Source organism: Larus michahellis (assembly GCF_964199755.1).
Source record: "Larus michahellis chromosome W unlocalized genomic scaffold, bLarMic1.1 SUPER_W_unloc_1, whole genome shotgun sequence".
In the NCBI taxonomy this organism is placed as follows: Eukaryota; Metazoa; Chordata; class Aves; order Charadriiformes; family Laridae; genus Larus; species Larus michahellis.
Window position 1 is genome coordinate 380,951 of NW_027435888.1, and position 22,577 is coordinate 403,527.

Consider the following 22,577-nt stretch of genomic DNA (forward strand, 5'->3'; position numbering starts at 1 on the left):
TGATCATAAATGACCGTGCCATGTAAAAGGGAGTATGTTCTGTCGATCCTGGTGTTCCTGTGCGTCGGAGGCGCTCACTTGGCAGGCGCAGCACTGCAGCCAGCGCCGTTCCATGACAGCGCTTGAAATCTGCATCGTGGCTCCCAATGGCAGAAAGCTGCGTCACCATCCCAGGGAAGCCCAGAGCAGAACTCCCGCGCAGAGGCGACAGGAGCCCACAAGCCCACTGCCTTCTGTATTTCCCACTGGGCTCTGAGGGGGGAGAGCGGAACTGGGGGCTGTGATTTGTCAAGGGAATGCCCCCTCTGTCCCTGTGACCGCCGTTCATGGCCCAAAAAAAAGGGAAAAAATCCCAACAAAAAATAAGGTCAAGGGCTTTTTATTAGTTAAGTAAGAAATCACTTTCTGGAGAGCAGCTGTCCCTGCCCAGCTGCCTGGCTCCTGGGTCTGTCCCGTGGGGGCCTTGGTGCGTGAGGGAGGTGGCAGTCGGACGAGTCGCTCTTGCTCTCCGCTGCCTTGTGCAGCCCGGGCTGGTGCTGTGCTGGCCCTGTCAGGCAGCAGGGGTGGCAGGAGAGAGCAGCGTGAGCTGGGGTGGGGGCACTGGGGGGGACACGGGTGGGGAAAACCCAGCACCTCGTGGGTGCCCTGCCCTCCCCGCTGTCCCCTTCACACACATGGGATCCTCTCCCCAGGCCAGCCCCGGCCGTACCCTCTTTGTCTGTGAGCACGGGACTGTCCAGCTGCTCCCTGGACATGCAGCCGTCCTTTGCCAACAGGTCCACCACGTTGCACTGGGAATGAGAGAGCGGGCTGGCTGAGCCACGGGGCCGAACTCGGCATCCCTTGGCAACCCTCCCACAGCCAGCTCTCCCTGAGGAAACTGAGGCGCAGATGCCCCCCCCGCCACCGCAGAGGCTCGGCCTCAGTTGCCCCCGCCGTATCCCTACCTTTGTCATCCCTACCTTGTTGGGGAGCAGGAGCGGCTGGAGGCGCCGGGGGAGCTGGAGGCCGTGGCGGCGCTGCAGCGGGGTGGTGACAGTGTGGCGGCCCCTGCAGCTCCGGGACACGGTGGGGTACTTGACCTCGGCTGGCGGCTGCCTGTGGGACGGGGTACGCGGATGCTCAGTGCCCGGCACCGTGGCAGCCCGTGCTTCAGCCTGCTACGGCAGGGAGGGGGCCAGGGGCTGCTCCCCGGTGGGGTCTGTCCCTCCCGGCTCCCCTCCGCCTGCTGCAGGAGACCCCCCGGCCGTCCTGCTGGATCTGCTCTTTCCCCACAGCCCCCGGGAGCCGGCCGTGGCAGTGGCAGGTCCCTGCACCCCACGCCAAGGACAGCAGGAGGCAGGAGCTGGGCTGTCCCGGCTGCAGCGCTTGATTTCAGCAACTTGTTTGGGAGAAGGAACCTCACCTCCCTAAGCCCGAGGTCAGGCTGAGACCAGACACAACTCATCGCACGTGGCTTCAGCGCCCTTGAGACAGAGACTTGGGCCAGACGGGCAGCGAGGGGGGGCTGTAAAACCCCCCAGAGGCGGGGTAAGCACAGCTGACCCTCTGCAGCACAGCTCTGCTCCCCTGCCCTGCCCAGGTCCGCCCGGACCCCTGCGCCCCCACCTGGGGAAGAGCTCTCCCTCGCCGGGGCCAGGCCACCCTGCACCCCAGTTTGACAGGGATGGGTCCCCGTGTCCCCTACCTGTAGTCGTGCTGCTGTTCCTGCTCTGGCTTGAGAATGGGACGGGGGTGCTCGGCAAGGAGGGGGACAGCGGCGGCAGGGATGGGATGGTCATGATGTGCCTGGGGAGGGCAGGAGCCGTAGATGGGTGACGGGGCAGTGCCCTGAAACCCATGGGCTTGTAGCCCACGGCACCCCCTGCTCCCCGGGGAGGGCTCTGCGTCCCCCTGCTGCCAGGCAGGGCCGCGAGGGGGCTGGGCAGGGTCAGACCCCCCAGGCAGAGCCCCGAACCCCTGTGCCTGGCACAGCGGGGCACTGCCAGCACCCATTGCCCCCCCGTCCCGCCCACAGTGCCAGGTGCTACTCACGGGCCAGGCACCGACATGTCGAGGGGCCGGTCGCAGGAGAGGCAGTGGAAATGGGTCAGCAGCGGGCTGGAGTGGGGAGAAAAGGGCTGGGTGAGCTCCTGGGGGGGACACAGGCAGGCAGCTCGCAGGCAGCAGCGAGGTGTCCCTGAAGCCGCCGCCGTCCCCATTGCACTCACTTCTTAATGCCAGCTGCATCATCAGCCCCTGCCTGTGAGCCCTTCTGGAGCTGCTTGAGGTTGCTCTCCCAGTGCCCTTCCAGCTGCTTCTGCAGAGCCCCCAGCTCCTGGCGGTCCAGCTGTGGACAGGTGCCCCCCCTCAGCCAGCTGCCCCGGGATGGGACATGGTGGTCCCCGGCTGGGACAGCTGGCAGAGGGATCCTCGGAGGGATGCCAAGCCCTGAAGGAGCAGGTTTTGCGTGGCAGAGACGAGACACGCCTCACCTTGGAGGCCACCTCTTCACTAAGCTGTTGCTGGACCTTCTCCTGGCCCGTCTGCCGGCTCAGCACCTCCTCGAGCATCTCAGTCAGCCGCTCCATCCTTGTGTCGAACTCGCTGCGGTTGACTTTGCCAGCCAGGTTGGTTTTGTCTGCTTTCTAGCAAGAGGGAAAGGCAGGAGAGCGGTGGGGAGAGGACAAAGGTAGCCTAGGCAGGGCCAGCTCGTGTTGGGAGGAGAGGGAGAAGTGGCTACGTGGCCCTGCTTGCCCCATCACCCCCATGGGGTTGGTGCCAGCAGCCAAAGGGACCCGTGGGGAGACAGAGGGACCTGGCGAGGGACGCGCAGCCAGTCTGGAAATCTTCCCTCCCCCCGGCAGGTTCTGCCACCAAGCACCCAAGGGACAAGCGGTGATTGACACCCTGCCTGGGACCCCCTTGGCTGGTGCTGGGGACCCTCCAGGCCATACCACATCGAGTGCCAGCATCAGGTCATTCTTGTCTGCTTTGCCCTTCACCAGCTTCTCCAGGGACTGGAACAGAGCCTGCCAACACAGAAAGCACCCCATGATGCCACGGCAGCATCGGAGCTGCCTCCCGGCCAGCTCAGCGGCCCCCATCCATCTCCCACCCCCCTTAAAAACCTGCGGGAAAGGGACAAATCCCTTGTGGTGCCCAGGCTCTGCCTGGAGGATGCTCTGACCCTGTGGGGCTTTCAGCCACCCACCTTGGTATCTTGCTGCTGCCGCTGACTGTCACGCAGGAGGTTCCCCACGACGGAGCTGAGCTTTTCATAGCTGCCTTGCACCTGCAAAAGGGTGTCCTGGACGCGCTTCAGCACCTCCTCATCCTGCTGCCGGGAGGAAGATGACAGGGTGGTGCTGTGCAAGGGGGGACTGGCTGCCCCGTGGGGACAGAGCCAGGTTACTTGGCCGCTGGCCAAAGGCTCTCGGTGCCAGCAGGACATTTGCACCAAGGCTTTCATTTCCTTCCGTGCTGCTGACTTGTACAAGGCAATGTGGGGAGCAGCGAGGGGCTCCCCCATGTTACAGCAAAGCACGACCAGCCAGGGGAGTCCCGGCAGACCCCTCCCAAGCCCCCCGTGCCGCCATCTCCCTACCTGGCTCTGCCTTGGCAGCTGCCTCGGCACCTTGCCCACCGCCCGCCGGGACATTAGGGAGTCCACCACCTCCTGGAGCTTCTCGTAGCGCTGCAGGAGCTGCCCCACCTGCGCTCCGGTGTCCCCACAGCAGGCAGGGCATGCTGCCTGCGCCTCTGCCTGCTCCTGCCCTGCGCTCTCCATCGCCTTCAGCTTGTCCTGCTGCAGGAAGGGGAGAAGGGATCGGCTCTGAGATGGAATGGATGCAGCCAACAAGCCAAGGTGCTGTGGAGGCTCGATGGCTGCAGCCGGCCAGGGGCCGTGGCCGGGAACCCTGCCAGGACCCCCCCACCCAGCCGGCGGGCAGTGGGAGCACTCCCCCTAGACCTCACCTGAGCCTGCATCAGCTCGGCCACCTCTGTCACCAGCTGCTTCAGCGTGGCCTCGGTCATGTCCTGGTGTTCTCCCAGCTCCTTCAGCTCATGCTTTATCTTCTGGAATTCCAGCTCCTTCAGCTCCAGCACCTCTTGCTTTATCTCCTGCAGTCCCAGGTCCTTCAGCTCCAGCACCTCTCGCTTTAACTCCTGCAGTCCCAGCTCCTTCAGCTCCAACACCTCTCGCTTTAACTCCTGTAGTCCCAGGTCCTTCAGCTCCAACACCTCTTGCTTTAACTCCTGCAGTCCCAGGTCCTTCAGCTCCAGCACCTCTCGCTTTGTCTCCTGCAGCATGGACCTGGCCAGCAAGATGGGCGCACAGGCAGGCTTAGCCTCATCGGGGCCACTCAGGGGAGTGTCCCTTGCCCCCCAGACTGGGATGCTCCCAGCCACTGGGCTCCCTTGCAGCCCCGTGGGGTAGCAAACCCTCTCCCGTCCTTTTACCCCAGTTGCAGGGCGATCTGGTCGCTGCCATCTGCTCTCCAGTCCGCTCCAGCCACCCACGACTTTCCAAGGGCATCCTCCAGCTGCCTGATCTGGGAACGGCGGTGGTGGCAGAGTCAGGGCATGGCACCCCGTGCTGTCCCTTTGCAGGGGGGGCCCTTTGGCTGCCCCCTCCATCTCCAAATCCCCCCTGGCATCCCTGCAGCCCCCTCGGGCACTGCCACCGGCTCACCTTCTCCTTCACCTCCTGCAGCTCGCTGGCGAGGCTCTGCAGGGAGGACACCTGACCCCGGAGGGCGATGCTGTTGTCATCTAGAGGGACATGGTCCAAGGGGACATGCTGTCAGTGAGGGGGTCTCGCCCTTGGGGCCAGGCTCTGAGCACGATGAGGCCCCAGCCCAGGGTGTTCCCACGCTAAACACCCCCCACCAGCCCCCTCAGGGTTCCTACCTCCCTCCGGGAAGAGCAGGTGCGTCTGCTCACGCTCGGCGTGGTCTGACTTGGTGGCTTCCAGGTGGGCCACCTGCTCCTTCGGGTGGCCAAGCTGCCCAGACTGGCCGAGAGCCTCCACCGTCTCCATGCCATGGCCAGAGGCACTGCTGGAGGCTGAGGACCCCCAGGGCATTGCTGGCTCTTGGAAATGGGACGTGCCGGGGGATCCTAGCTGCACCCCCGGGGTGGCGGTCCAGGCACCAGGGGACCCTGGCTTCTATCCTGGGCTGGTGGTCTTGATGCCAGGGAATGCTGCCTGCATCCCTGGGGTGGTGATTTGGGTGCTGGAGGGTCCTGGCTGCATCCCTGGGCTGGTGCTCTGGGCGCCAGGGGACCCTGGCTGCTTTCCTGGGCTGGTGGTCTTGATGCCAGGGAATGCTGGCTGCATGGCCGGGGTGGTGATTTGGGTGCTGGGGGATCCTGGCTCCATCCCCTGTGTGGTGCTCTGAGTGCCAGGGGACCCTGGCTGCATCCTGGGGGCTGTGGCACTGGCATCAGAAATGCTCTTCCCATCTGAAGGAGCGCCTGCCGCCTTCTCAGGGCTCACTGGTGCTCTGTGTGTCCCTGCTTGCGTCTCCTCGGAGCCAGGCTGTGTCCCGGGAGCCCCCTTGCTTGTGCTGGGCACAGGCTGTGCCCCTGGTTCCTCCGTCCCCGGCACGGAGCTTGCCCCGTGCTGGGTGTCCACGTCCGCCTGGGGGGACTCGGTGGGGGAAGAAAGGCTGCCACTGCCCTCCTGGGAAGAGGAGGCCAAGGGGAGCAGGGTTACAGGCAGCCATGCAGCGGCAAGGACAGAGCCCAGGCCCCTCTGCCATGTCCCCACTGCCTGTCTCCAAGGCACCGCCTCCCGGGGCCAAACTCAAGGACACCACGAGAGCCCCAAGGCAAAGGCTGCCCCCCCGCACAGAGCCTCAGGGCCCACGGCCACAGCCTCCCGCAACCTCCCCAGCCCCCTTAGTGCTTTGCTGGCCTCTGGGCCGGCAGCGTCTGAGCAGTCGAGCCTGGGGAGCGGCAAACCCTGCCTGACTCCCCGGGCCACGGCAGCGAGGCCTTTTGCTCTCCAGCAAGGGCATTCGGTGCTCCAGGCCTGCTGCCCAGACCCGCTTCCCAGCCCAAGGGGCTGCGCTGGTGTTTCAGGAGCAGCAGCCCCCGGCGGGATTTGGAAACCATCTCACAGTGCCAAATGCTGGGATCTGCCCCCTCCTCCTCCCCCTTCTGCTTCGCTGCCCACCAGGCGAGCCGCCCGCCAGCACCTCCCAGCCCACCATGCTGCGCACCTCCTCCGGGACTGGGCTGAGGCTCCGCATCTCCTTCAGGCTTTTCTGGGGAAGGAAGGCATCAAGGGCTCAGCCCGGCCACGTAGCTGGCAGGGACGGCCCCCTCGGGGACAGGACCCCCGGCATCACTGCCCAGCACCCACCACCCATGGACCATGCCCCAGCACAGGAGGGATGGTCCGCCCAGGGGAGCTGGGGACACAGCTACCTCCTGTCTCAGTGCAGGATCCAGGACCCCCCGCGGCCATACTTCACCACGACACTTCTTGTGACGGGGGCCTGGAAGCTGGCTGGCGGCGTCCTGGAGTTTCCCCTGGAGCAGGGAGAGGACAGGGACACCAGTCTGGCTGTGGGAGCGCATTTCAAAGGAGCATCCCCACATTGCCTTGGGCACAAGAGAGAGGGGCGCTGGGAAGGGCTGTGCCCGGGGGCTGTGGCTGTGTTGCGTGGGGCAGAGCTTTCTCTCCCTCCTTCCCAGCCCCCAGGTGTCTTTTTTGATGGCTCTTTGGTTCCAAAGCACCTGAGCATCCCTTTGGGTGATGGCCACAGTTCCTTCTAGCCCCAGCCTGAGCTGCAGGCAGCAGTGCCCGTTTCTGCCCTCCCTGGGGCCGTGCTGGCGGGCAGAGGGTGGGGAGGTCTGGGTGGGGGTGGCTGAGCTGCCCTGCTGCCCTCCTTGGGACATCCTTCCCACTCTGCCCTCCTGGTGGCCTTCCTGCTGGGGGACAGGGAGGGCTGATGGCCGTGGGGCAGGGTCTGGGGTGGTGATGGGGAGAGGGGCAGGGAGGGGGCGAGGGCCCAGCTCCCTCTCGGGACACTGGTGGCAGCTCACCAAGCCGAGTGCCTCCTGCATGGCCCGGAGCTCCTCTTCCAGGTGGGACTGCGCCTCCTTCATTGCTGCCATCTCCTGGAGGAGCTCCTCGGAGAGAGCTGTGGCCTGGCAGAAAGGGGTGGTGGGGGTGAGCCCCAGGAGAGGGTCCCTGGGGACCAGGACCATTGCCGCCACTGTGGCCTGCCCAGAGCCGGGGGGCAGTGCCAGGCTGGCAGGGCAGCGCGGGCAGCATGTCCCATCCATCACATCTTCAAGAGCTGAGATGGGGCAGCAGCTCCCCAGAGACCCCCACCCCTGCCCCGGGGGGGCCCATTGCACGGCCCGGCTCAGCAGGGACGCCCCCAGCCCCGCTGCCCCTGCCAGGCTCCCCGTGAGATCCCTGCAGCCCATCCAAAGGGCAAAGAGCTGCTGCAGCCCCCTCGAGCACAGCCTGGCCAGGGCAGCAGCAGCCACTGCTAACCAAGTGGCCACCATCATCTCCAGCTGCGCGGGGAACCCTCCCTGCCGCCATCTCCCGCGGTGTCCCAGCCCTGGCAGGACCTGGCCCGGCACTGCTGATGGTGGCTCTTTCCTTCAGCCCGAGCTTAGTTCTCCCTACAGGGGATGCTCTGGCGATGCATGGTCACCCGTGGCTCAGCACCATGCAGGGTGAGGCCCCTCTCTGGTTCCCACCAGTGCCGGCTTTAGCCCGTGGGCAAGCGGTGGGAGATGAGGCCCATGAGGGGCTGATAGAGCTTCTCAGCTGCCCCAGGAGTGAATGCCGCACTGGCTGAAGGTGAGGAGCGGGGAAGAGAGGGCTGGAGAGGGTGGTGGGGCCGGACCTCCAGGGTGCCGAGCCTCCATCCAAGGGAGGCAAGGGCACCAGGGACTCGCTGGGTATCGGCCCCACCAGCACCGGCTGACAGCAACGTGGGGAAGACCCAGAATTCAAGTCCGAAGCAAATGCCAAAGTGTCTTGGAGCATTAATTGTCCCCACTGAGGGCCATGACAGACCAAGCCTCCCCATGGATTTGTTCGAGCAGGCAACTGGAGGCTGTGATTACAGGGAGGCAAAGGCACTGTGCAGGTGGAACTGGTGCTGAGTAAAGCCTTGATGTATTTTATCCCGCCAAGCGGCCAGCCCTGGGAAGGGGGATCCTGTCCCTCACACTGGCTCAGGGCTCCTCCTGGGGCAGTGAGGTGTGGGGTGTGCAATGCCGAGTGAAGGACAATGGCACCACACCTCCCGGCCTCCCTGGGGGGTGCGAGGAAGGACACAGTGAGGCCCCGGTTCCATGAGATTAAGGTGTCTCCGTTCAGGGCTTGGTAGCAAAGACAACAGTCACAGCCAAGGGGACAAAGACCTGCAGGCTGTGGACACCCAACCTGTTTCCTCCCCTTGCTCCCACTGGGGCATCTCCTCGCCTTTCCTGACAGCTCTTCTTCCTCCCTGCCTGTTCCTTGGAACACCCAGCATTGCGCTGATCCAGGCTCCCTCTGGGTGACCTCAGGAGTCACAGCACTGTCCTTCATGGGACATTTCTTTCTCCTCATGTCCAGTCTCGTTGTGAATGTTGATTTGGGATCCTGCCCAACTTTGAGGGGGCAGCAATTTCAGATTTAGTAACACGGGGTTAAGTCGTATGATTCTAACAATACTTCACCATTTGCCAGTTCTCAAAGTGATTTATCAATATTTGCTATAACCACCACAGTGACATATTTAAAGATTCAAAAAAGGAAAGGTTCACCGGACACGTACGACAGTTTCCTGAATCAAATCAGACACTCACAACCACAAGACTTACAACAGTTTCCTAAATCGAGTTGCACACACAGAAAGTCGCTGAGGTGACCATCTCTGTGCAGGTAAGTCCGCACTGGGGAAGGGAATCATGGCAAAAAGGGCCAGCGAGGGGCTCCTTTGGGGGCTTTTTGAAGTGAGGAAAAGCGGCCAGCCTGTGCTGGAAACCGGCCGCTCGTGGGTGGTCTGCTGAGGAGGTGTGGGCAGAGCCAGCACCACGGGCGGCAGATCTAAACGAGGCGTACTCGCTGGGACCACTTCCCCCCTCATAAAAGAAGCCTTTTGGGAGCACAGTGACCTGGTCACTGCGCACTGAGTAAGCACGCAGCGCATGGGCATCACCCAGGGCGTCACCTGGGAGCACCACAACAAGGCGGTCATCACCCTCTCGGATGGAGTTTAGCTCTGGTCTCCACCCGGCAGAAGGTCGTGCTCTCAACCTTAGCCAGGATGGATGTGGGAACCCAGAGAGAGCTCCCACAAGAACATACAGCCATCCAGGTCACAGGCTGCAGGGAGTGCCAGAGCCTTTCACTGGTAATGCGGGGCAGCTGTAACAGCTGCTGTGTGCCTTGTGAACAGGTGAACCATCTGCTCAGCCTGGTGGCAGAGCTGTGAGAGGAAGTCAAAAGGTTAAGGAGCATTAGGGAGGCTGAACAAGACACAGACTGGTGGAGCCAGGCTCTGCCCTCCTTGAAACAGAAGCAGGAGCACCTATCAGAAAGTCACCGGGATTCAGGGACCAGTGTATCCTGCCCTGTCAGGCAGAAGGCAGAAGCCTAAATGCAAAGAGTGAATGGAGGCAAATTCATGGTCGGGGCAGCAGGCGAACTCCGTCCTTGCCCGCCTTGTCCCCCACCCCGGTACCTCTGAAGAACAGATATGAGGTTCTGGTTGAGGAAGGCCAGTCAAATGAGGATGTGGATGATGGGCAGTCCACACCAGAGATGTCTCCACAGTCAGAATGGTGTACTGCCCGTATCAGAACCACAACCACAAGGAAGAAAAGAAGGGTTATGGTCGTTGGTGACTCCTTCCTGAGGAGAACAGAGGGTCCAATATGCCGGGTAGACCCTCCTCATAGAGAAGTCTGCTGTCTTCCTGGAGCCCGGGTGAAGGACATCACCAGGAAACTTCCTCGCTTGATACAGTCCTCAGCCTATTACCCGTTACTGATCTTCCTTGTAGGTGGAGAGGAAGCTGTGACTCATAGACCAAGAGCAATCAAAGGGGATTTCAGGGCCTTGGGAAGGTTGGTGAGGGAATCTGGGACATGGATTATTTTTTCCTCACTCCTTCCAGTTGCAGGCAGTGACATTGGAAGAAACAGACGGATCCAGTCTATTAATACATGACTCCGTCGCTGGTGTCACCACCACAATTTCAATTTTGTTGACAATGGGATGGCCTACACGGCACCAGGCTTGTTGGCATCACCTGGGAGACACCTTTCTCAAAGGGGGAAGAGGGTATTTGCTCAAGAGATTGTGGGGCTGATCGACAGGGCTTTAAACTAGATGTGAAGGGGGAGGGGGATGATAATATCAGGCTTGTCTGCGACCAGCTGTGGGATAACACGTCAGGGTTAGGGGGACAGGGTGCTAGTGAGGGCCTTTGACCTGTTGCCTGGGGGCATGCTGGGAACACTGCATCATAGTCAAAGTCTTACAGAGACGAGCCAGGGGCTTCCGAGGTATTTGGAGTCAACAGGGAAACACCCATGAAACACCTCAAGGTGATCTCCTCTAAGAAAGTAACACAGGCAACAGTCCAGCTGAAGTGCCTCTACACAAACGCACGCAACATGAGTAGCAAACAGGAGGAGTTGGAAACTACCATGCTGCTGGAAAGCTATGACCTAGTGGCCATTACTGAAACCTGGTGGGACGAATCCTATGACTGGAGTGTGGCTATTGATGGCTGAAGGCTGTTCAGAAGGGACAGGTGAGGAAGGAGGGGCAGAGGTGTTGCCCTCTCTGTTAAGCAAGGGATAGAGTGTGAAGAGATGTCCCTAAAGAGCAGCCAAGAGGAAGTCAAAAGCTTATGGGTAGGCATTAGAGACCGAGGCAACAAGGGGAACCTGGTGGTTGGTGTCTACTACAGGCCACCTGATCAAGGGGAACATGCTGATGAAGCCTTCTTCCTGCAGCTACAGGAGGCATCGCGCTCGAAGGCTCTCGTCCTGCTGGGGGATTTCAACCACCCTGACACCCGCTGGAAAAGTAACAGGGTGAGCTGTAAACAATCCAGGAGGTTCCTGGAGTGCCTCGACAATAACTTCCTAAGACAGGAAATAGACAGCCCTGCCCGAGGGGATGCCATACTGGACCTGACAGTCACCAATGCGAGTGAGCTCATTGGGGATGTCAAGATTGGAGGCAGCCTGGTGTGCAGTGACCACACACTGGTGGAGTTCACAGTGCTAAGGGATACGTGTCAGACAAGGAGCGTAGTCAGGACCTTGAATTTTAGGAAAGCAAACCTCCAGATCGTCGTGGAGTTAGTCAATAGGACCCCCTGGGAAACGGTCCTCAGGGACAAGGGGGCAGAAGAGAGCTGGCAGATCTTCAAGTACATTTTCCATAGAGCACAAGGGCTCTCGATCCCCAGGTGTAAGAAATCAAGCAAGAAAGGGAGGAGACCAGCATGGCTGAGTTGGGACCTGCTGGTCAAATTAAAAGGCAAGAAGGAAGTGCACAGGCAGTTCAAGCAGGATCAGGTGTCCTGGGAAGAGAATAGGGATGCTGCCTGGTTGAGGTCAGGAAGGCCAAGGCGTGGCTGGAGCTGAACTTGGCAAGGGATGCTAAGAATAACAAGAAGGGCTTCTACAGGTAAGTCAACCAGAAAAGGAAGGTTAAAGAAAGTGTGCCCTCCCTGATGACTGAGAATGGCAATCTGGTAACAACAGACGAGGAGAAGGCTGAGGTTCTCCACAATTTTTTTGCCTTAGTCTTCACTGGCAGCCTCTCTCCTCACACCTCCCAAGTTGAAGGACTTCAAGACGGGGACCTGGGGGACAAAGTCCCTCCCACTGTAAGTGAAGACAAAGTTTGTGACCACCTGAGGAACCTGAACATACACAAGTCCATGGGGCCTGATGCACCCCAGAGTCCTGAGGGAATTGGCTGATGAAGTTGCCAAGACACTCTCCATGATATTGGAAAAGTCATGGCAGTCAGGTAAAGTTGGATTTGATGGGAGGACTGTTCGGTGGATAAGGAACTGGCTGGAGGGTCGCATCCAGAGAGTAATGGTCAATGGCTCGATGTCCAGATGCGGAGGGGTAACAAGTGGTGTCCCTCAGGGATCCGTCTTGGGACAGGTGCTGTTTAATATCGTCATCGATGATTTAGACAGTGGGATCAAGTGCACCCTCAGCAAGTTTGCCGATGACACCAAGCTGAGTTGTGTGCTTGACACTCCAGAGGGACAGGATGTCATCCAGAGGGACCTGGGGTTGTTCAACAGCAAAAATTTCTATAGGTACATATAGGTAAGAAGAAGACTAGGGAAGGTGTGGGCCCCCTCCGAAAGGAAACGGGGGAGCTGGTGACAAGTGATATGGAGAAGGCCGAGGTTCTCAACGACTTCTTTTCCTCAGTCTTCACTGGCAAGGGCTCCAGCCACACTCCTGGAGTCACAGAAGACAATGGCAGGGGTTGGACAGAACTGCCCATCGTAAGTGAAGATCAGGTTCATGACCATCTCATGAACCTGAGAGTGAACAAGTCCATGGGACCTGATGGGATACACCCACGGGTACCAAAGGAACTGGTGCATGAGGTTGCTAAACCCCTCTGTATTATATTCCAAAAGTCATGACAGTCCGGTGAAGTCCCCACTGACTGGAAAAGGGGAAACATAATCCCCATTTTCAAAAAGGGAAAGAAGGAGGAACCAGGGAACTCTAGGCCAGTCAGTCTCACCTCCGTGCCTGGTAAGATTATGGAGCAGATCCTCCTGGAGGCACTGCTGAGGCAGAAGAATAATGAAGAGGTGGTTGGTACAATCAACATGGCTTCACCAAGGGAAAATCGTGCCTGACAAACCTGGTGGCCTTCTATGAGAAGGTCGCAACATCAGTAGACAAGGGGAGAGCAACTGACGTCATTTACCTGGACCTGAGCAAAGCCTTTGACACTGTCCCGCATGACATCCTGGTCTCCAAGCTGATAAAATATGGGCTTGATGGACTGACAATTCAGTGGATAAAGAACTGGCTTGACGGCTGCACCCAAGGAGTGGCTGTCAATGGGTCCATGTCCAAGTGGAGGCCAGTGACAAGTGGAGTCCCTCAAGGATCAGTACTGGGACCGGTCTTGTTTAACATCTTCGTCAGCGACATGGACAGTGGCGTAGAGTGCACCCTCAGCAAGTTTGCCAACGACACCAAGCTGTGTGGGGCGGCTGACAGGCTGGAGGGAAGGGATGCCATCCAGAGGGACCTTGACAGGCTGGAGAGGTGGGCCCATGCCAACCTCATGAAGTTCAACAAGACCAAGTGCAAGGCCCTCCATCTGGGTCGGGGCAATCCCAAGCACCGATATAGGCTGGGCAGTGACTGGCTTGAGAGCAGCCCTGAAGAAAAGGACTTGGGGGCGCTGGTAGATGAGAAGCTGCACATGAGCCATCAACATGCACTAGCAGCCCAGAAAGCCAATCTTCTCCTGGGCTGCATCAGGAGAAGTGTGGCCAGCAGGTTGAGGGAGGTGATTCTCCCCCTCTACTCCACTCTCGTGAGACCCCACCTGGAGTACTGCAACCAGTTCTGGAGCCCCTACTACAAGAGAGATATGGACGTGCTGGAACGCGTCCAGAGAAGGGCCACAAGGATGATCAGAGGGCTGGAGCACCTCTCCTATGAGGACAGACTGAGAGAGCTGGGCTTGTTCATTCTGGAGAAAAGAAGGCTCTGAGGAGACCTTCTAGTGGCCTACCAGTATCTTAAGGGGGCCTACAAGAAAGCTGGTGAGGGACTTTTTAGGATGTTGGGTAATGGTAGGACTAGAGGGAATGGATTAAAACTAGAGACGGGACTATTCAGACTGGACGTCAGGAAGAAGTTCTTTACCAGGAGGGTGGTAAGACACTGGAACGGGTTACCCAGAGAGGTGGTGGAAGCCCTGGATGGGGCTCTGAGCAACCTGATCTAGTGGGAGATGCCCCTGCCCATGGCAGGGGGGTTGGAACTAGATGATCTTTAAGTTCCCTTACAACCCTCAAAATTCCATCATTCTGTGATTCCATGATTCAGCATGGAGAAGAGAAGGCTCCAGGGAGACCTGATAGCGGCCTTCCAGTACCCGAAGGGGGCCTACAAGAAAGCGGGGGAGGGGCTGTTTGCAAGGGCATGTAGCGATGAGGGGCAATGGTTTTAAACTAGAGCGGAGCGGGTTTAGATTAGACATTTGGAAGAAGTTCTTTACCAGGAGGGTGGTGAGACACTGGCCCAGGTTGCCCAGAGAGGGGGTGGAGGCCCCATCCCTGGAGACATTAAAGGCCAGGCTTGATGAGGCTCTGAGCAACCTGATCCAGTTGAAGATGTCCCTGCTGACTGCAGGGGGGTTGCACTAGATGGCCTTTAGAGGTCCCTTCCAACCCAACACATTCTATGATTCTAAACAGACATAAAAGTTAACCGATATAGCTAAGATATATCCCTTTTTGCAAAAAGTAGTGCATTATTGGTACCAAATGATCTTTGAAACCTCAAAAGCAGGTGTTTCTATACATCTCCACAACTGTGTAGAAAAACTTCTTTAGCTGCCATTGCAGACTTCTAAAGTTAGAAGTGAATCTCACCCTGGGAGTCTAGAGTAAAACTGAAGGTCAACTGAAAATGTTGTAGTAAACCAAAGTCGGCGGCACTCAATACAGCAAAGGGAAAATGTAAAGACCTCAGATTCAAATTCACAGTCTCTATGAGAGCTAACACCACGTGAAGATTTAGTTTTACAGATATCTGGAAAAATACACAAAAATAAAAGGGCATTAAAAAAGCAGCAGGAAAGACCTGATGAGAATTAGCAGAGACGCACATTAGTAGTCTCTCCGGTTTAGCTAACCAATGGGGAAATCAGAGGAAATGGGAGTAGAGAAAAAAATTCAAGCTAAGCCAACTAGAAGGTTTTTAGGAATTCTTAAGACATTGAGAAGCCTGAACAAAAGCGCCACATTCAGTTGGAGAAATTGACAGGAAGGGAAGTAAGAGAAAAGCAGAGGTTTCCATAACCTCAGACAGAATTGCCACATCCCACAGAAGTGTCTGCGTGACTGGAAAAGTAAGGCTGCTGGAAGAGTGGGTGCATATTGTAGGGAGGGCGCTGCATTAGGAGGAGCGTGGGTCACCCACACCAGGGGAGCTGTCATCTCACTCCACTGAAACCTGGAGTGGCCACCTCGGGGCTCGTGTGCCCGTCACTGGGGCTTCCTGTTCTAGACAAGTGGGGAGGAATGGAGAGTGTCCAGAGAAGCTCTGCCAATATGGGATTCATGGCCTCAAGCACATGCCCTGTGAGGGGAGGCTGAGGGTCCTGGTCTCCTTCAGCCTGGTGAAGTGGGGGCTCAGAGCGTCACAGCCATGACCTGTAACTGCTTGAAGGGGGGTTTCAGAGATGCCAGAGCTTTTCTTCATGGTGGAAAAAAAAGCAGGAGAAAGGAAGGATGCCACAAAGTTTGGATTGGGAGGTTGAGACCAGAAATGACCAGAAGAAACTGTCACTCCAAGGGCAGTGCTGTGGTACAAGAGGACACCCAGGGGGTGGCTGGACTAGCCCATGGCTTTGTCTTTCCAGGAACAGCCAGGGAGGATGGAGAGATATCAGTAAGGGCAGTGAGATACTGGGGTGAAATCAAAAAGACAATTGGGTGCCTTCAAAGAAAGAGGTGCAGGTATGGGACACTGAAGGAGCAACACCTTCAGGTTTGCTCAGCATCAGAGCCACCTTTAATTTCCCTTTACCTACCTGTCATTATTGCCTCCAGTTTTGTGCTCTAACGAGCCCCTGGGGAGGCTTTGTTGGTAATGGTCCTCAGTGGGACCCATTAACACTTCAAGAAACCTTGGAGTTTACATCTGGGTTTGTCTTCTTGAGAGGTTTCTTCAACTTCCTCTCAGTGTCTGAGGTTCAGGGACTCCACCCCAAACCCACCCGAGGGGTCATTAAAATGCCTTGGGCTGCTCCTCTGGTGCTGAGCTGGGCCGGGCTCTTGGGACAAAGGAAGCTGATGTGAAGCAGGCAGCAGGGCTGAAGGCGCTGCCTGCAGGCACCGAGGATGGGACCATCAATGCAGAGAGAGCGTGAAGGCAGTCGTGACTGGGAGGAGAGCTGAGAGCTCACTGTGGGAGAAAGCTTCCCAGCCCTCTGCCCGGTAAGTGTGAGGCTGCAGGGCAATGCCACTGCCCATCCTGAAGGGTTCTCATAAAGCTGTCGTAGCCCACAGCCTGTGGGATCTTTCTCTGGTGTAGAGGAGGAGAAGGGTGTGCTGCAGAGCAGGGCTTCCCTGCAGCACCATCAGAGGTACAGGACACGGTGGCTGCCTTCTCCTGGGGATGGTTGCAGGGGCATGAAGGCGGGTGTGCAGCCAGGGGTGCCCAGGGCTGTCCTTCAGAGCAGGGTCCCGGTGCTTCAGAGGAACTCTGCCTCCTGCCAGTGCCAACTCTAACCCTGCCCAGTGAGCTTCTGCCCTCAAGGATGTGGGATCCAGGGCAGCAGCTGCCTCATCTGTGGCCATAGCTGCAGCAGAAGGGACTCTCCTGAGCACCCTCTGTCCCTCCCTGGCCTTGTTTCCCTTGGCAGAAGCATCGGGGCATTTCTCCTTGCTTCTCCACCCGTCCCTGCTGCTGCTGCTGTTGCTCTTGTTTTCAGTCTCTCTGGGGTGGGGGCTTCAGCAGCAGCTCAGCCACTGACCCTGCAGGTCTTGCCATGCAGATGTGTCCCTGGTACCCAAGGCCTCTTCTAACCTCTGGGTCTCTAGGCAATGCAGTCCATGGGGTGGGGATAACGTTAACTCTCCACAAAGGGCACCCCATCTTCTGGGCATCCAAAAGCTGACAGCTCTTCCCTGGGGAGGGGAGTTTGGAGATCTGCACTTTGGAACTGGACTCCTCTGCTCTCCATGGGATCATCCTCCAGACCAAAGCGGTGCTGGCAAAAAGCAGCTGAGAGCAGGACGGATGGAGAGACCAGCTCTGCTCCTTCTGCACTAAGGGTCTGTCCTATTGCCTCCCAGGACTCTCACAGTAGCAGTCGTAGGGTAGCAGAAATGCCAGGGATTTCTACCTTCAAACATGACTCCTCAAGTGGGCCAGGGGTAACAGGATCAAAATAAACAAAACAACCCCCCAGCTGTGTTCTGCAGCCAGGGGACCTGGGAGTGACAGTGGTCAAAAGCTCTTTTATATCATAGTGAGATTTAACCTGTGATCACTCCTGGTTCCCATCTGCTTGGACGTTACTGTGCCAAATGCAACAGGTTCTGCTCAGAGGTGTTTGTCCTCACTCTTCACTGCTGTTTCCATCATGGACAGGCCCCCATGTGCAGAGGGATCTGATGTCCAACGGCAGCTCCATCACCCACTTCCTCCTCCTGGCATTCACAGACACGCGGGAGCTGCAGCTCTTGCACTTCTGCCTCTTCCTGGGCATCTACCTGGCTGCCCTCCTGGGCAATGGCCTCATCATCACTGCCGTAGCCTGTGACCACCGCCTCCACACCCCCATGTACTTCTTCCTCCTCAACCTCGCCCTCCTCGACCTGGGCTGCATCTCCACCACTCTGCCCAAAGCCATGGCCAACTCCCTCTGGCACACCAGGGCCATCTCCTTCTCGGGATGTGCTGCCCAGGTCTTCCTGTTTGTCAGCTTGATCTCAGCAGAGTTTTATCTTCTGACCGTCATGGCCTACGACCGCTACGTTGCCATCTGCAAACCCCTGCACTATGGGTCCCTCCTGGGCAGCAGAGCTTGTGTCCACATGGCAGCAGCTGCCTGGGGCAGTGGCTTTCTCCATGCTCTGCTGCACACGGCCAATACATTTTCAATATCTCTGTGTCAAGGGAATGGCCTAGACCAGTTCTTCTGTGAAATCCCCCAGATCCTCAAGCTCTCCTGCTCACAATCAGACTACCTCAGGGAAGTTGGGCTTATTGTGTTTGGTGCCTCTTTATTCTCTTTGTGTTTTGTTTTCATTGTGGTGTCCTATGTGCAGATCTTCAGGGCTGTGCTGAGGATGCCCTCACAGCAGGGACAGCACAAAGCCTTTTCCACGTGCCTCCCTCACCTGGTCATTGTCTCACTGTTTATCAGTACTTCATTTTTTTCCTACTTGAAGACCCCCTCCATCACCTCGCCTGTTCTCGACCTAGTGCTGTCAATTCTGTACTCGGTGGTGCCTCCAGCAGTGAACCCCCTCATCTACAGCATGAGGAACCAGGAGCTCAAGGATGCCCTGAGGAAACTGATTGGACATTTTTTCATCAGCCATAGACTGTGTACCTTCCTCTGCAGAGGATTCCCTGTAACTTTCTGATAAGCATTTACTATTCCTCCCCTCCTCCTTAACTTTTCACCTCTCATCTGTGACGCAAAGCATTTGTGTAAATAAAGAGTCAGTCTCTCTGTGTGTTTAAATAAAATACATGAACCGGCTTACACTTCTTTTTCTGAGACCCATCAGCAGCAGGGCTGAATAAACGGGAGATGAGAAGACCTTTCTGGCTGCAGCAGCCTGGGGCAGGCTGTCCCAGTGCCACTCTGTCACTGGGGCGGCAGGAGCTGCCTGAGGGTCCCCAGGGCCAGGGCTCTTGTACTGGGCTGGGGAGAGGGGATGGCACAGAGGGGCTGCAGACCCCTCAGAATATCCTGGGGAGGAGGACACAGGGGCCCACTGACTGCCTTTTCCTTGTGCCCAAATGCCCCCCATCTCTGGGGCTGACCCTCCTCTGCCCCCCAGCAGCTGCGGTGCCCTTCAGAGGGGCTGTGGCTGTGGAGTGAGTGCCTAGAGCTCTGCAGCACCCTGGGGCAGGCTCTGCTGTTGGGCCAGCGCAGACTGGGCTGGGATGGAGAGAGGGCAGGGGAGGTGGCAGAGCTTGGAGGGAGCTGGGCTGGGCTGGAAAGTGCCCAGGAGGAAAAATCCTCGGAGTGCAGCTTGTACCGTGTGCCCATGCGGGGTGAGGACTCACACCAGAGTGTTTGTGGTGCAGAGCCAGGGCTTGTGGAAAGGATTAAAGCCAGGCAGGTGCAGGAGAGAGGAGGCTGGTCTGTGCCCCTGGTGGCATGGACAGCCTTTCTTACCCACCGGTCTGTCTCACCGACCGTTTCCAGCACTGGTTGCTCACCCCAGGTTTACGGGTGAGTGCGACTGCGAGGCCATCTCCATCCTCCTGCTGGGCTCAGTACCTGGATCAGGGGAACGTGCAGCCCTGCCCGGGCTCTCTCCTGGCCCAGACCTGGAGCAGGGCTGTCTGCACAGCCCCATGTGGGACATGGCTGGCACTCGGGAGGGGTCGGGTGCTGGGGGAGCTTCCAAAATATGATGCTCATGGGGAGCTGGGACAAAGACAACTGCCCAGGTGATGGTGCTGGGGGGCTTTTACCCACCCCTGAATGCACACTACTGTGTGGTGTGCCTTCACAGCAGGGCTGTGGGGCCGTGCATTGGGCTCCTGGGGTAGGGACAGGTCATTGAGAGGGACCATGAAGCAGCTGCCCAGAGGTGACAGCAAGGACAGGTTACACAGAAGGAATTTTTAAATTGCCTTTGTTGTGGAGGTATGCTTTAGGGAACAGCAAAGCTCGCCTGGAGTTGGTGGCTGTAAGAAAAGTGAAGAGCAAGAAGAGGAGCTTTGGTCGCTCATGAGAGACCAAGGCTGAACATGGAAAATGCAGGGTGGCTGCAGAATGGGGAGGGGGATTTCATAACAGCAGACACAGGTGCGGCTGAGGGACTCAAAGGCTTCTTTGCCTGAGTCTTCACTGAAAAGGTCTCCAGTCCTTTGTGACCAGGGAAAGGGTTCAAGGAGGAGGAGAGCATGTGTTGGCAAGAACCTCAGGAAATGCAGGAAGGGCCAGTGCCAGTTTCTGCCCCTGCAGGGGACTCACCCTCTATCACTGAGCTCCTCTTCTCTAGCCCAGGAGAAAGCATGGTGGGAAGATGCTGAAGAACCTTTCCACCTGATGGGTGCAGGAGGTGATGTACTGATAATCCCATTGCCCCTCACCACCCCACCCCCTGGCTGCTCCTGTTACCATCACTACAGGTGTAAGGTGATCAGCAGACTGATCTTGTCTGAGTGACAAGAGCTTCAGCCACAGACTTTATTGTTCAAGAGGGTTGTGGTGGGTGACCCTAGCCAGCAACTAAGCACACACCAGCCACTCGCTCACTCCAGCCCCAGCACAGAAGGACACAGGAGAGAATCCTGAGAGCCAAAGCAAGACAAACTCGTGGGTTGAGATAAAGAGTTCAATAAATGAAGGAAGAAGAGGGAAAAAGAAAAGAAAAACCTAACACAATGATGCAAAGGCAATCAGTCACCACCTCCCACAAGCAGCCCAATGCCCAGCCAATCTTCGAGCAACAGCAACCTTGCAAAGACTACCTCCCAACTTCAATACTGAGCATGGCATTACAGGGCATGACTTCTCCCTTTGGTCTGCTTGGTCCCTAACGGCACACGGCAGTCCAAGGCAAACTGAGAAACAGGAAGGCGGCCTTGATGCTGTGCAAAGCCCAGTGGAGAAGCAGCTAAACCTTCAGTGAGTTATCAGCCATGTTTCAGTCACACATCCAAAACACAGCAGCATACAGGCCAATATGAAGAAAATGAACTCCATCCCAGCCAGACTGAGTAACGGTAGAGCCGGGAGAGTTGAGTCCTTCCCAAGGATCTTCTCTCTCAGAGGCAAATGACCTGGGGCTCTTCCTGGGGCAGTGTCACGTGGCATGTGCAATGCAGAGTGTAGTACCACACCTCCCAGCCACTCTGTGGGGGTGCAAGGAAGCACCAATGCCCCAGTTCCATGAGATGAATGTGTCTCCTTTCAGGCTTTGGTGGCAGTGACAACTGGCACAGCTAAGGGGACAAAGACCTCACTTCTGCTGGGGCCTTCCTGCCCTGCCACTGCCCTTGCCTGTGTCCATCGCAGGCTGCCCTACACTGTCCTACACCTGCCCCCGTTTCCCTGCAGGCTGGGGACACACGACCTATTTCTCCACCTTGCTCCCACCGTGACATCTCTCTGCCTTTACTGATATCTCTTCTTCCTCCCTGCTGTTGCCTTGAAACACCCAGCATTGCACTGATCCAGGCTCCTCAGGGTGACCTGTTCTACCACAGCACTGCCCTTCAAGGGACATTTCCTTCTCCTTATGGTCAATCTCGACTTCCCAAGCTGCACTTTGTGATGGTTTTCCTTTCTCAGGTGGTTTCCCAATGCCAAGGAAAGCTCTGTCATCTCTGAAACCACCTTGAAACCACCTGAAACTGCTACTTTCAGGCTACTCTTTTACTGTCATGAACTGACATCACCAGGCTAGAGAGGTCCATGTCCCTCGGCCTCTCCACACAGGTCATGTGAAAGAAAAGAAACACCAGAGAAAGAAGCATTATGAGACCTGTTGCTCACCTACTCAAAGCAACTTATGGCAAGACCACGATTGGTGGCAACCTGGGCTGCAGTGTTCATGCCCTGGTGGAATTCATGACCTGAAAGGATATATGCCAGGTGAAAAGTATAGCCAAGAATCTAAACCTTGGGAAGGAAACCTTCAGGATTTTTAGTAACTGGTAAAGGGGACACATGTGAACCTCTGGAATTTTATCAAGGCCAAGTGCAAAGTTCTGCACCTGGGTCGGGGCAATCCCCAGTATCAAGATGGACTGGGGGATGAATGGATTGAGAGCAGCCCTGTGAAGAAGGACTTGGGGATACTGGTGTGTGAGCAAATGGACGTGAGCTGGCAACGTGTGCTTGAAAAGACAATCATACCCTGGGTGGCATCAAAAGAAGTGTTGAGGAAGGGGATTCTCCCTCTCTACGGTGATCCCATGCTACTTCACCTGGAAGACGACGTCCAGTTCTTCCGCAGCACAAGAAAGACAGGGACCTGTAGAAGAGGGTCAAGAGAAGGATCACCAAAAATGACCTATGAAGAAAGGCTGACAGTTGGGGTTATTCAGCCTGGAAACAAAAAGCTCAGAGGAAATCTTCCTGTGGCCTTTCCATACCTACAGAAGGCTTAAAAGGAAGGGAGAGAGACATTTTACCAGGATCAGTAATGCCAGGACAAGGGACAATGGTTTTAAACTGAATGAGGGAAGATTTGTATTGGATATAAGGAAGAAATGTTTCACAGTGACGGAGGTGAGGCACTGGAAAAGGTTGCTCCGAGAAGCTGTGGGTGCCCCATCACTGGAAGTGACAAAGGACAGGTTGGGCAGAGCTTTGAGCATCCTGATCTTGTGGAAGACTTCCCTGAAAAGAAGGGGTTGGACTAGATGATCTTTCAAGGTCCCTTCAAACCAAAATCATTCTGGGACACTATGAGAGCAGATGTGGCCACACCAGTGCTGAGTCAAGGGGGACGATACCTGCCCTTGTCTGGGTGGCCTTGGTCCTTCTAACACCACCCCATATGCAGCTGGCCTTAATGGTGCTGAGCCTTTACCAGAGGCTCAGATGGCATCCCTCAAAATGCCCAGGCCCCTCTGCTCAGACTCACTCCTCACCTGGTCCTCTCCCACTTTGCCCC

The 22,577-nt window shown here is 57.3% G+C and overlaps 1 protein-coding gene across 1 annotated transcript; it reads left to right on the forward strand.

Moving 5' to 3' along the window:
- Window positions 1-17,375: 17,375 nt before the first annotated feature.
- LOC141736631 (olfactory receptor 14A16-like) lies at window positions 17,376-20,119 on the forward strand. The gene is made up of 3 exons (XM_074571177.1): window positions 17,376-18,315; window positions 19,148-19,237; window positions 19,953-20,119. The coding sequence occupies exons 1-3, from the start codon at window positions 17,376-17,378 to the stop codon at window positions 20,117-20,119; spliced, it is 1,197 nt and encodes a 398-aa protein (XP_074427278.1).
- Window positions 20,120-22,577: the final 2,458 nt, after the last annotated feature.

Coding starts and splice junctions, on each gene's coding strand:
- LOC141736631 (XM_074571177.1), top strand. CDS start 17,376: ATGTCCAACGGCAGCTCCATCACCCACTTCCTCCTCCTGGCATTCACA. Junction 18,316..19,147: donor TTTCATCAGCCATAGACTGT/GTACCTTCCTCT, acceptor GACCGTTTCCAG/CACTGGTTGCTCACCCCAGG. Junction 19,238..19,952: donor AGTACCTGGATCAGGGGAAC/GTGCAGCCCTGC, acceptor CCTCTTCTCTAG/CCCAGGAGAAAGCATGGTGG.